Source organism: Rhododendron vialii, chromosome 9a (assembly GCF_030253575.1).
Source record: "Rhododendron vialii isolate Sample 1 chromosome 9a, ASM3025357v1".
In the NCBI taxonomy this organism is placed as follows: domain Eukaryota; kingdom Viridiplantae; phylum Streptophyta; class Magnoliopsida; order Ericales; family Ericaceae; genus Rhododendron; species Rhododendron vialii.
This window is the reverse complement of record NC_080565.1, coordinates 37,302,477-37,316,985: the sequence shown is the minus strand read 5'-3', so window position 1 is coordinate 37,316,985 and position 14,509 is coordinate 37,302,477. Positions and strand designations below refer to the sequence as shown.

General features: G+C 39.0%; 1 protein-coding gene across 1 annotated transcript; it reads left to right on the top strand.

The window, feature by feature from the left end:
• Window positions 1-7,561: 7,561 nt before the first annotated feature.
• On the top strand, window positions 7,562-10,897 carry LOC131301462 (dehydration-responsive element-binding protein 2C-like). The gene is made up of 2 exons (XM_058327779.1): window positions 7,562-7,787; window positions 9,269-10,897. The coding sequence occupies exons 1-2, from the start codon at window positions 7,768-7,770 to the stop codon at window positions 10,248-10,250; spliced, it is 1,002 nt and encodes a 333-aa protein (XP_058183762.1). The 5' UTR covers window positions 7,562-7,767; the 3' UTR covers window positions 10,251-10,897.
• The last annotated feature ends 3,612 nt before the right edge of the window (window positions 10,898-14,509 follow it).

Sequence of the window (14,509 nt, the reverse complement as noted above, 5' to 3'; positions counted from 1 at the left end):
TAGAGACATTTGTTTACATCCATTTTTTGGCCGAATTCTAAAAAAGAATTTGTTAATGGATTAATGACCAAAAATGTTATTTTGGAACTTGGTAGAATTAAGCCTGATTGAATTGGGCCTATGGTAGAATTTAAAGTGGCCACAATTAAGCCTAATTGAGTTTGGAAGGGCTGGAGAGAGTTTGAAAATCGATTAGGCTACAATAATAGTTGGAGCATAGCCTAAGTAGTCAAGGCCCAAATTGATTTTTAGATCTGGGCCCATTTTCAGGTCTTGGCCCAACTAATTAAAGTTCGGACTAGTTTTTCAGACCTATTTAGCCCAATAAGGCCAAGATTCGTTTTTCAGGTCTAAGCTTAGTTTTTCAGATTTATTTAGACCTAAAACTGACCAAGTCAAGAAGGCCATAAGCTGTCTAGTCATACTTGGAAAGTAAACTACTCACAAGCAGCTCGAAAGCTTAGAAGGTTCTCGTTAGCATGTCTAAGTAAGCTGCTCACAAACAACTCAAGCTTCGGATAGCCATCCTCCTTCAACATGAAGCAATGCTTGGAACAGATAGCAACCATCCATTGGAGGAAATGTCAAGCAACTCAAGGCCTTTGCCATGAAGACACTTGGCAGCCATATACAGGCCTACAAAAGATGCTTAGTCATGCTTACATGAGCAACTCTAGGCACACAGCCGTCATCCTTCAAGATGAAGTAAGGTTTGGAACATGTGGCATTCATGTAGCTGTTTGTCCAGATCTCCATAAGTTGCCCACAAACAGCTCAATCAGGTCTGCTGTATGAAAGTAAGTGGTAGGGCACAAGTCCCATGAAATCTCTCTATTCCATATATAAATGTATATGTATATATATAGCAAGTAGGCCATCAAGAGGGACTCGCCTGGAAAAATTTCGGCCTTTAACCTTGGTGGGCCCAAAATCTATCTTTTCAACAGCTATCTAGATATTCAAGTAGCTTACAAGCAGCTTAAAAGGCTTAGGGATTCTACACAGCCGAAGTTCCTTTTGCTTTTTGTAGGCATTTATGAAGGGAAGAGAGTTTTTTCAGGCATTTCGACCGATTTCTTAGAATAGAGAGCAAGGCTTGGACATGTGACAATCACTCATTGGAGAAGGTAAAAGCAGCTCAAGCCTAGGCCTTTACTAGAATGACACTTGGCGGATGCATAAGGACAGGAAGAAGCAACTTAAGCTGCTCAAGGCCTGAAGTTTTCTGCCTATAAATACCAGAATTGAAGGCCTTGGCAAAGGTCCCAGCACCATTAAGCCCAGGGAAAATGTCGGCCCAGGACGTGTTTTGATAATTAATGCCCGTCAAGGACAAGCCAAAAACATTTATTAATGCTAAAAATGTCTTTGACGGGCATTAATTATCAAACAAGTCCTTAGCCGTCATTTTCTCTTAAGCCCAGGGTTTACCAAATTTATCTTTCATTTACTTTGCAGCAAAGTATTTTACTTTCATGTTCAATCTAGCCCGACCTAGATCTTGTCTTTCATTTTCTTGTACCCAAATTTTGTTAAGCCATTTAATAAAATTTGTTTTATCTTTATCTTTCAATCTTTTTCTTTTATTTTTTCCATTTTCTAACAACGGTTAGGAAATTCTAAGTTCTTATCCCGACAAGGAAAATCACGAACCACATACGGCATCACCCCTTAGGTCGTACACAATCCGCTCAATACGAAGTCAAATTTGAGACGTCCAGGCCTTATACGAATTTGGACTGCAATCCAATCCTAACACGCCCGTAACTTTAGCCATTTGGTTTTTACACTTTTTGTGGAGAAACAACATCACACTCCAAAATTGGAGTAGAGACGAGTGTGTATAATTTTTTTCACAATTTTTGTGGCCGTAACAGTAATAGCATTTATATTTTTTTCACAATTTTTGTACAGTATTCATGTTATAAAAAGATATTCATGAGACCTTCAAAATGAGATTCATATTCAATATATTTCATCAAAAGTTGAAAAACTCATGATTTGAACTTTTTTGTAGGACAAGTGAAATAATATCGTGATTTGTTTTAAATATAGATGAAAATAGAGTTTTTGGATTGAAAATTGCAGACCTTGTTGGATTTTGATTTTGAGGGAGGTTTTATTGAAGACCATGCGCAAGGGTTTTGAATACCCCTAACGAACAAGCTCTCAATGAATAGTAAAGCTATTTTATATGCACCTTTTGAATTAAAAATCACAGTTCTCTTTATCTAATTACAAATTACTGTAGTTTGAGTCTTCGTTTTAACGAAAATCTTAAAAGGCACCGACGGCGTGTGCACCAACCGTGCACACCCCGGCACGCGAGACCCACTTCGGTTCCACATGGATAATTCGAGCCGCTCAATTTCTATAATCTAAATAAAAAAATAGAAAATTGAATCAATGACCTATGTGTATTGGATTGAGGGTGTGTTCTTTTAACTAAAATAAATATTTATTTTTTAAATAAGTAATTATTTTTTAGATTAAAAGTGATGTATTATGAAAGAATGATCTGTCTCGTTAAACGAAAAATAAGTACTTACAAAATATGAATCACAACAGAATGGGGCCTAGGCTCATTTTTTGTGGGCCCCACTTGAAAAATTGTTTCATAATTATTGAGCATCTCAAACTATTCTTTCAGTCTGTTCAAAAAAAAAAAAAAAAAGCTATTCTTTCAGGACCTAGAGTTGACAACGTGTGCCTGGATGTTTATGGTCGGTGCAGGGTTTTTACTTTAGAGACATTAGAGTTGCTCTCATGGATTGGAGAAATTATTCGCTGCCCCAAAGGCAACACGTGTATTTGCCCCGCCTCCTACCTTTTTGTTTTTTTTTGATTTTTTTGATCCGCTGCCGCCTTTCACCTTAAATCTACTTACATGCGTTTTCTTCTTTTTTGTCCCACTAGACACAGTCTTTTTTCTAAAATTAAGTGTTTCAAATTTCAATCCGTTTGAATGGGTGAGAAGATTTTATTTTTTTTATCATTTAATTCTAAAAGGTCATAATTAAATTTTGACCATAAGGCTCTCGTCGATTAGTCCTAAGAAAGTCGTAGAATCAAATATCTCTTAGGATTAACCAATAAGAGCCCTAGGGTCAAAATTTAATTATGACCCTTTAGAATTAAATGATTAGAAAAATAAAATATTCCCACCCATTCAAACGGATTGAAATTTGGAGCACTTAATTTTTTAACCATATTTTTTAATATATAAACTGAAGGTTGAAAAATTAAGTGTTCCAAATTTCAATCAGTTTGAATGGGTGAGAAGATTTTAATTATCTGATTATTTAATTCTAAAGGGTCATAATTAAATTTTGACCATAGGGCTCTCGTTGATTAGCCCTAAGAAAGTCGTAGAATCAAATATCTCTTAGGATTAACCAACGAGAGCCCTAGAGTCAAAATTTAATTATGACCTTTTAGAATTAAATGATCAGATAAATAAAATCTTCTCATCCATTCAAACGGATTGAAATTTGAAATACTTAATTTTTCAACCTTCAGTTTATATATTAAAAAATATGGTTAAAAAATTAAGTGCTCCAAATTTCAATCCGTTTGAATGGGTGGGAAGATTTTATTTTTCTAATCATTTAATTCTAAAGGGTCATAATTAAATTTTGACTCTAGGGCTCTCGTTGGTTAATCCTAAGAGATATTTGATTCTACGACTTTCTTAGGGCTTATCAACGAGCCCTATGGTCAAAATTTAATTATGACCCTTTAGAATTAAATGATAAAAAAAATAAAATCTTCTCACCCATTCAAACGGATTAAAATTTGAAACATTTAATTTTAGAAAAAAGACTGTGTCTAGTGGGACAGGATAGAAGAAAACGCATGTAAGTAGATTTAAGGTGAGAGGCGGCAGCGGATCAAAAAAAAACAAAAAGGTAGGAGGCGGGGCAAATACACGTGTTGCCCTTGGGGCAGCGAATAATTTCTCCATGGATTGGGAGATGTTTGTCAGGCACTCTGCCCACCGCATCCGAATCATTCAAAAGTGTCTTCAGCGGTTCAGATTAAAAAACCAACTTTTCTCCCTTCAAGATTTTACTTTCAATCTAGACCATCGATTGCTGAGATGGATGATCTAAGATCCCGTTCCAGAAATTTTCTTAGAAAATAAGCAGCTTATTTCACATTTTCAAACTCAAAAATAATATAAATGAAAAATAAATTTTCAATTTTTTTTTGCATCGTATCAAACAAGATCCATAGTGCATATTTTTAGATTTTAATAAGTTTCTTATTTTTGAACTTGAAATTACTTTCTTAAAAAATAAGAACTTTTTTTGAGTTCTGGAACCCATTCTGAGTGTGCTCGGCATGCGCTTGACAGATCCGGGGTCCTGCTCTCATAGGACCCAACGGATAAAGAAAAATGAAAAAAAAAAAGAGTGCGTCAGCGAGTACGCACATGTCACTCCTGTGCTTTCTCCCCACCCCCCGCAGCAAAACCGAATCCCGATTGCTTTGACCACCCAATTTGACTTGGGCCCGTAGTTTGTTTTGTTCCATTGGATAAACATTATCCAACTCACCGGTCACAATTGAGAGAAATTTTTGGTTGCAAATTAAGTACGGCTGACATGGTATTCGTACAGTACATTTGAGCTATCCAAACATACAATTGACAGTTTGCATTGAAAAGTACAAAATGGATTTTTTTTAAAAAAGAAAATAGTATTTCATAATTATTGAGCGTCTGAAACTATTCTTGCAGGACTTAGAGTTGGCCACGTGTACTCGGATTTTCATGATCGGTGAGTAGGATTTTACTTAACTCCGTTCAGTTGTCAGGAAAGTACAGAAAAGGATGAGAAAATCAACTTTTTCATAATTTTTGTAGTGTTCAGTTGGCAGGAAAGTAATGGGAAACATGTTTTTAAGTTTTCCTGCAGGAATTACTTTCCTGCAAAAGTGACCCTGCAAAAAACACAGGATTTTGCGTAGCGGGAAAAGGAAAATGAGTGAACACTCACAAAATTTTTCCGAAAGTTTCTTTTTCCTAACAAATGAACAACTAAACCTTAATTATTCTTGCAAAATTCTTTTGTCAAATGAACATTCATAGGAAAATAATTTTCTTTTTCTTTTACTTCACATCACTTCACTTTTTTTGGGAACCAATTTCCCACACAACTTTCTCGACAACTGAACGGAGCCTTGGAGATATTAAGTTGCTCTCATGGATTGGGAGATGTTTGCCAAGTACTTTGTCGATCGCATCTGGATCGTCTAAAAGTGTTTTCAGCGGTTTGGATTAAAAAATCAACTTTTCTCCCTTCAAGATTTTACTTTCAATCCAGACCATCGTTTGTCGAGATGGATAGTCCAGACTCCAGATGTGCTCGGCAGGCGCTTGACAGAGTCCCGGGTCCTGCTCTCATAGCACGCAGCGGGTAAAGAAAAATGAAAAAAAAAAAAGAGTGCGTCAGCGAGTACGCACATGTCACTCCTATGCTTGTTCGCCAGGCAGCAAAACCGAATCCCGATTGCTTTGACCACCCACTTTGACTTGGGCCCGTAGTTTGTTTTGTTCCATTGGATAAACATTGTCCAACTCACAAGTCACAAATGAACGAAATTTTTTGTTGCAAATCGAGTACGGCTGACATGGTACTCGTGTAGTACATTTGAGCTGTCCAAACATACAATTGAAGGTTTGCATTGAAAACTACAGAATGGATTTAAAAAAAGAAAAAGAAAATAGTGTTTTATTCCGAACCATCGGTTGCATATTTGAACAATTCAGATGTGCTGTACGGAGATACCACGTGGCTCCCGATTTGCAACAAAAACTTTCTCCACGAGGGGTTGGTTTTTGTCATTTTAATAACGGGGAGTCGTTGCCATTCCAAAGTCCCAAGGGCTGGACCCAAAAAGGTCACTAGTGAACAACTTTTAGCAGTCCATAAAGGCATAAACACGTCAACAACATGGTTACCGCATCATCTGCATTCTAGAGAGCTCACCACGCGGTGCACATGCAACCCAGTATCTGCACAAGCAGTGGACCCTCCGGTCTCTTCCTGCTACCTCACTTTCTTGGACAAGGCAAAATTTTGTTCTACTACTACTCCCTAATCTAGGAAATGGGATGAGATTTGCATCTGGCGGATCAGAAATATGGAAATTGATTTTGTCAACTTTTTTTTTTTTAATATTATTTTCTTTTTTCTCACAAAATAAATCATTTTATATAGATAGAAAAGGAAGTGACATTAACAAAAAGAAAAATGACAAAATCACTCCCCATATGTTATTTGCACTGATAGTACTATCAAATATAGATGAGGGAAATTAGTTCTTCAGTGGGGTCATTTGACACTATTTGTATCTTAAATCCTCCGCCCTTTGGGTGGGCTCGTCCGATAATCAATCTTTGAACCATTAATCCAATAAAAAGTGAGAAACGATTATTCTTGTTGATCAAGCTAAGTTAGAAAAAAGAAGGAAATCTGACGAGTTCTTGGTACATGATCTTTTAATTTGCGCGAATTAATACGGAATTATGGCATGATTAATGCTGCACAACGAGGATTGAGAAGGGCTGTAGTGCGGGCATGATTAATGCTGCACAATTAGGATTGGGAGGCCGCACTATAGCCGTGTAGTACGGCCGATCGGACCTTCCATCTAGACATGGATGGTTCGGATTTAATCCGAACTCCAGCAAATCCGAGCTATTAATTGTTCGTATAAAAATCCAAATTGTCTATTTTCAATATGGACGATCTGATCGGCACATGGAGTGCGTGGTCCACTACAGCACATGGATCCGCACAACGAGTGCTTTTAAGTACTTCCTTCGTCCCAATTTACTTGTTCCAATTCTATTCTAACTGGATAAAAAAATTAGTTATATTTTTAAATTGGTAATGAATTTTATATACAATATGGATTTTATTTGATAGATCTTGATTTGTTCTATAATACAATATTTTTAAAATCACCTAAAACATTATAAATTACAAAATATAATCAATTGAAAAATGACACAAACTCTAAAAGTGACAATTAAATTGGGACGGAGGTAGTAATAACTTACCCAAAAAACAAAACAAAACGAGTGCTTTCCAGAACCACGAATACGATGGGTTAATTCATTAATTAATTTAATTCATTCAAAAAGCTTGTGGATAATCTCAAATTCCCAATAGAGCAGAAATTATCAAGTCCAGCACACTCCACGACGCTTATTGGTCACTCCAGACACGTGGCACTCTCCGGCCCAATCAAGCAGCCACCAAGGGATAAGACCGTAATCCCGACCCAATGGCACAATCGAGATTTCACGACCCTTCTGGGCAAAGTCCCAAGCGAGAGGGCTAGAATGGGAAGTCTTCGGCACCAAGGAACAGTGTCACAGTGAGCGAGGGAGTCGGGATTCGGGAAGGTTCGGGGTGACACGCGCCGCAAACGCTGTGCCCGATTCGCCACGGCCGCGACTAGGATCGCGCCACGTCACCCGTTACGTGTAAATATCCATATCCAGCATTTTACTGTCCGTAGAAATATCTAGAGAACTAGAAGGCTATAAATACCGGCCGCAGCTGTGCGTAAGAGAGGATTTTCTGATTCTGTTGTGAGAAGAAAGCTGCGAGGACGAGATCGAAAAGATTATCAATTCAGCCCGCGATTATTTTGTACTAATTACTGGAGAACCCTACGGTTTACGTGAAGGATACGCGAGATTTGAATCTGGTGGAAGGGAGATTTGGTTGGGAAGGGAGTTTTTCTTCGCGCATGTCGTCTGGAATCGAAAGGTTGGTTGATTTCCCCCCCCCCCCCTTCTTCTTTCTCTTGTTTGTGTGGGTTCGCATGTACGTGTTGTGCTTGTGTCGATTATGGTGTCAATCGTCTGAAGATACTGGTTTTGTGTTTGTTTTTTGTTTTGAAGGAGCCTTTGATTTGTTAGGAAAATTGATGAGTCTGAATCTGATTTTTCTTTCTCTTTTTTTTTTATTTGTAAAATCTGATGAAATAAAACCTAGGGTTTTGTGAAGTTTTTCTTACTAGTATTGGGTGATAGTTCTAGAGTGATTTATGCGATTCTTGGAGGCGAAGAAAACTGGGATTTGTTTGGTGAGGGGAGAATGTTGAAGAAAAAACAGAATTTTTGAGATGCCCTTGTTTGGGTATTGCTTAGGTGCGAAGAAAACTGGGAATTATGGCATGTGTGTTTTCGTCCAAATATGAAGTGCAACACAATTTCCAACATTCTCAGCAATGAGTAAACCTTTTGGGTCCCTGATTCTCTCTTGCAATTAAGTTGGTAGTACTAGTACTCTTCGTACCGTAGTGGAGATTGAGAAAATTTCTCACTATGAAATTCTGCAGTAAGCAGGACGTTGTCTTTCCGTGCCTAGATTTATTCTGCGAGAAAATCTTTTTAACAGCTGTGCTGTGAATAGTTATTTACAGAGCCAATCGCGATTGTTCAAAAGTATTTTGGACGGTGTTAAACTTTTTCCCGAAAAAGTTCTATTAAAATCGGGACCGTCCAGAACACTTTTGGTAGTCGCGATTGGTTGCTGCCGTAAAGAACTTGTTCACGGCTGAGTCATGAATAAGTTTCTTTCTTCTTCTGCGCTCTTAAGCAGTGCCTCCCCCAAATTTAACAGCCCTTAAAAAGCCCATTAGTTTTGGTTGGCTTGGTCGCCAAGAAAATATAGGATATTATATTAGTTGAGACATTTGTATCATGTTTTTGCAATTTCTTGGTCATCAAGGGAACTAAGACCTCCAGAATACTTGTTTTCAACCGGTTATATAAGTCAAATCCCTTTTTGGTTTCTTTTGACCTCTCCTTTTGCAACCGAAGTGTTTGTTGGGGTTTTCCTGGGGCGTTTAGTGTTGCGGGTACTGAAATATTTTAACTTTGGTTATCAGTTCCTCTAGTATCAATTTTCAGTTAGGTGCTTGTTTCCTCAACAGTTAGCTACCAGAAAAGTTTGTATGTGGTGAAGTTTCAGGATTAGGGTAGGGGCAGTTGTGCAGGCTCTTGGCTGAATTTTATTCCTAACAATGTTAAACCAAAAAGCTCTACCCGTTGACGATTAAACGCTATCCATTGATTTTGTTATATAGTTGTGCTTAGAGTTACATTGCAGATTAATGAAATCCTATTGTAGGGTGTTAATTGTTATCTTTACTGAAGTTGCTCTTTTATTAGTTAATTTACTTTGCTAGTATGGAAGCTAATTCGTGGCAGAGGTGATTAAATCATTCGTTCTCTTGTTCTCAGGATTGCAATGATGGGTCTTCTCGATAATACTTCAAACTTGAACATTATGCCAATGGATTATCCCAGAAAGAGGAAGTCACGGAGTAGACGTGGTGGACCAGATGCTGTTGCAGAGACCCTAGCGAAGTGGAAAGAATACAATGACAAACTTCAAACGTCTAACGGAGATTCCAAGCCAGTGCATAGAGTTCCAGCCAAGGGATCGAAGAAAGGATGTATGAAGGGCAAAGGTGGGCCCCAAAACACACAATGCAATTACAGAGGTGTTAGGCAGAGGACATGGGGAAAATGGGTTGCCGAAATTAGGGAGCCAAATAGGGGCAATAGGTTGTGGCTTGGTACTTTCCCAACTGCCGGTGAAGCCGCCTTAGCTTATAATGAAGCTGCAAAGGCTATGTATGGTCCTCTTGCCCGTCTCAATGTTGTGAACGGTGGGTCCTTGAGCGAATCTTCAAAGGAATCTACTTCACAGCCAACTATATCTAGTACAGACTCTATGAATTCCTCCAGCGGCTCTGAGTATTGTGGAGCTGAGAATTTTAATGGAAATATCGATTCTTCTTCACCAAAGGAGGTGAAGGAGGAACCAGTGGATTTCGATGGGAATGAAAAAAAGCTCATTAGTGGCAAATCAGGACAACTTGACTGTAGACCAGATGTCTTGCAAAATTTCTCTGGGGATGAGATGTTTGATGTGGATGAGCTTTTGGGTGTTTTAGACAAGGAGGATCATAACATCGGGCCTGGCCAAAACTTAAGCAGAACAGGGCAAACAGATGATTATGATAATTTGCAAGGCGAAATGCCTTTGGATTTGTCGTACCAATTGCAGAACCCTGATGCAAAGCTGCTTGGGAGTTTGCAACACATGGAGCAGGCACCTCCAGGGGTGGATTATGGTTTAGATTTCTTGAGGCCAGAGGGAGAAGAATTCTTCAATTTTGCTTTGGAGGATCTTGGGTTTCTTGATTTGGACTTTTGATTCTGTTCTTTAGAGGGTTCTGCCGGTGTTCAGTTGAAATGAAGAAGATACACTGCGGTTGGATTGGCTTCTGCCTTTTTCTTTTGACAGTCTGTTTTGGGATAAGAGAGTGTGTTGGATTTGGTGTGCAGGACTTAAAATTCTTTTGTACTGATTCTCTCTTTAGTGGAAGAAGATGATAGGAATGGCGAGCTGATTCTCTTTAGGCTTTTAGATTGGGGAATTGAGCTTTGATTCTTGTTCTTTTGCCAATCCACCTTGGTGGAGTTCATGGTTTACACTGACAAAGGTTCTATATGATTCTTTCATTCATGTAAATATAAGAGGTGAAAACAGGGTGAAACTGTAGCAAAATTTTTGAAGTACAAAAGAAATGTTGATGAATAAAATGTGCTCTCGGATCATGCTGGCTCCATATGCTCTCCTCTTTGGCCCCATTGTGTTCTCTATCAGTCTCCAGTCGTCTCTCTCATTATGCTTCTGCTTGAAAAGTTCCAAGTTGCTAGTTGCTCTTTACTGCCAAAAAAGGGAGTCTCCTACTGTCTGGAGGGAATCATTTTTCAAAACATGACTGTAAAACATAGCTCCAGGTACGATTGTGTCCGGTGTTGTTCGATTTATGTGAGTTAAAGTTAATTCAACGGCTTTACTTCCTTGTCTTTTGGCCTTGTCCTCAAAATTAACGTGGTCTAGGAAAGATTCTTCTTCTTGACCTTGTCCTTTGGAAGTGGTACCACGATCTTTGGTGTTATGTGTGATCTTTTGGGGGTCAAAATATGTAGTTCTGAAATTCTGTGGATGGTGAAGCGGAACAGAAACATCTAACCAAAATGCAAGGACTATGCTCATTTACACAACTATTTACTCACCACGTACTTGTGAGTATGAATGTGTATATAAGTGTGCGTTGGTGTGGTTATAGACTTCATTGAACATCTAAAGGGCAGCCATACTTCTGAGTGAAGAGATTAGGCATGTAGAAGGTCTAACTTACCATAATCAGACCATTGGCACCCAATTACCCATGAACAAACTGAAAACCACAGGGAGCATCTAGGTACCACCCTTTCGTGTAGCATATACCATATTCCTTTGTAAAAATAAGGTCTCGTTTTGCTAAAGTTCTTATTTTTCAAGTAGTTATTTCTTGTTTTACGAGACAAGTCATTTTCTCATAATACGTCACCTTTCTTAGCGAAACGAGGCCCAATTTACCCAAGGACCTCTGCTTAATAAGTGTGCTCTGCTCTGCTATCTCCATCATTCTCATGCAGAAAAAAGGCAGACCCAGGATCCGCTGGCGATTCCTCCCCCTCCGAAACCATATCCCTCACTTTTCCCCCTACCTTCTGCCTCATGCATTTGCCAAAAACCGCTTCAGTCACACTTTTCTGGCTCCAATTCGCCAGAATCTGACATCATCAACCCACTTCCGGCACAAAGCTACTCCAATCATACGTAATCGCTCCGTGGCTCCGCCCTCTCTCCGATTATCGTAGAAAAATTTCTGCTAATGACTTTTCATTTTGTATCCCTGTTTTGGAAAACTCTGTTGGGGAACTCCTCCGTGTGTGATCGTGCTCGCGGTTTGACTTTCTATTTCTCAATTTGGCGAAGTTCGTGTTTCTATTTCTCTCCTATTTGCTACTTGAAGTGTAACTTGTTGGAGTCTGATAACATGGGGCCAAAATGCTTCATTACTTCAAGCTTGTAATGATGTTGGAGATTTCGTTAGTATTTGGTAACTTGTGTTTAATTTTATTCTGTGCTATTTCTTGTTGGTCGTGTGGTTGGTTGGACTCTTATGTGAAATGCCACGTGACTGTGCCGACTCGGGTCCGGTACTGTATCCCCTATTCTCATGTACCCACGTATTGTGAGAGCCGTTACATTATGTCTTAAAATTTATGTGTTTCCAAACTGCCATGTAACATAGAAAAACCGGCACAAAGGATCCCTAAGAGGATTTTCTAATTAGTTATTTTGATGCCAATTCTATCATAGATGGTGTTTATACCGAAAGATTTGTAGACCACAACTTCAGTTGTCTAACTTTAATAGACTTATTGGACATATAGCAGTAGTTGCAATTTTGTTTTTTTTTTTTTGTTTTTGTTTACGGGGACAAGATAATGCGCCATTGTAGGAACATAGTTTTGTTTTCTGGATTGCCCAGGGATGTCTATTTTACTATTTTGCGATTCTTTGTCGTCGCCTTCTTTTTTTGTGTGGTCGTAGTTCTACTAAAAAAAACTCCAAGCCAATTTTCCTAGATAGGCGTTACGTGCGCTTTCGGTACCTAGAAATAGGATTCTCTCCGTGTGATTAATCCCTCTACTTCAGGTGTCATAGAAGGGGAACATGTTTTGGTTTTCTCACGTCCAAACCTGCATAGCACCCGCACATATGCTCAGTTTTGTGTCCGTGGTGTTGCTGCTTAGGCCTTAGGAAGATCTGTCCTCCTCTTTCACACCCTAGGCAGTATAATCCTCCCGTAGAACTCGCCTCCTCTTTCACACCCTAGGCAATAAAATCCTCCCGTAGAACTCGCCACTCTTGCAATCCTCACTATATGCTCCCGCTCTCAATCCTCGCTTTCACGAATTTTATAAGTCAATAATTTTTTTGTATGGCATTTCACTCTCTCTCTTTTGTTCATACTCACGCACGCTTAGAACTCACCGCCCTTGCAATCTTCACTATATGCTCCCGCTCTCAATCCTCGTTTTCACGAATTTTATTAGTCAATAATTTTTTTTGAATGGCATTTCATTCTCTCTCTTTGTTCATACTCACGCACGCGAATTATGTGACTTCGGGACTCGTATTTTCCATGTACTAACACATCACACTTTGAAATCAGTGCAAAAAAGGAGGACTTACAAAGTAATAGCCGTGGGGCAGCTCTTAGAACGAGAGTCTGCAATCTGTATTAATTTTAGGAAAAAATATTTTAGCACTCTCTTACGTTTTAATCCAAATGCACTCATTTTTTCTGTCCTTGTATGTGTGAAATGACGAATGATAACCCATACATTCTTAAGTCTCAACTAATTGTTTGGCAGGTAGGACTTGCTTTCTCCCTCTCCAACCCTAAAGAAGTCGCCGCCGCCGCCCATCTCCATCCTTCCTCTCCTCCCAAGGTTTCATGCCCCAATGGGTGACAGGAGGAGAGGGATTTCTCTCCCTCATGGGGTTTTTTCATTTATTGATCTTAAATCTTGAAGGTTTTCTCTCGTTCCCCCTTCACCCCATCTTCCTCCCCAAACCACCATTATCCGCCTCTTCCGCCGTATAGTCCAACGGTAGTTGGAGGCAGTGCCTTGCAGATCGTGGTTGTCGGAGGCGTCCTCCTGCCGCCGGAGTGGGAGATTTAGGTAGATGGATGAAGTCTGCTCTGGTTCCATACCGGTTTTTCTCTTGGTTCTCTTCTTTGGTTTCCCCTGTGTGGGATCTCTCCTCATTTGTGGGGCTTCTATCACCCCTATGTGAGTGTTTTGGTTGTTTTTTTGCAGTGCTATGTCTGTTTAGAGCGATGGGTGTAGTTTTTTGACTGAGTCCCATATTGTTTGATTTCTTGATCCCTTGTTTACTTGTTTAGGAATGAAGTTTCCTTTTGCTGTACTGGTTCTTGGATCTATAATATCATCTGTTATCGTTTTGAAAAAAAAAAAAAACATACATTCTTCTTTTCACATGAAAAATTAATTCTGTAATTTCAGATGATTAAAAATGAAAAGTGACTGCATTTATTGGAGAGGAGTGTTAAAATCAAGGGTCCGGTTACAAATATAAAGCAATATATGTACAAACATAAGATTGAACACAAATTCATCTCGTCCAAAGCCATATAAAAAAAAATTAAAAGCATATGCTTCTTCTAAATGACGATAGCCAAAATCATATCATATTTGCTTCTTCTATAGAAGCATATCCAACTATTAGTTATCGAGATATAACTGCGCCGACTTTTCTACAGTTAGCAATGCTTAATGCGTTAACTACTCGTACTACAAGTTTTAACATTAAGGGAATTTAATTGTTCACATTTAATGATTATTAGCATATGCACTCGAGACCTTGACAAAAGCCTAAAATCATTCAATTCCTCACGTTGAAATTAGACAGAAGATCCGAAACGAATACCGGAACGAGTGGGCCTCAAGTCCAACGGGCCATGTACCCAAATGGTCCAATGGGCAATATTCCATATTAAAAGTTGGGCTCAATTATGGGCCTTTTGGGCCACATCTCCCAGT

Excerpts from the sequence above, each read along its gene's own strand:
- LOC131301462 (XM_058327779.1), top strand. The coding sequence starts at position 7,768 with ATGTCGTCTGGAATCGAAAG. Across the intron at positions 7,788-9,268 it reads ATGTCGTCTGGAATCGAAAG|GATTGCAATGATGGGTCTTC; the intron begins GTTGGTTGATTT and ends TCTTGTTCTCAG.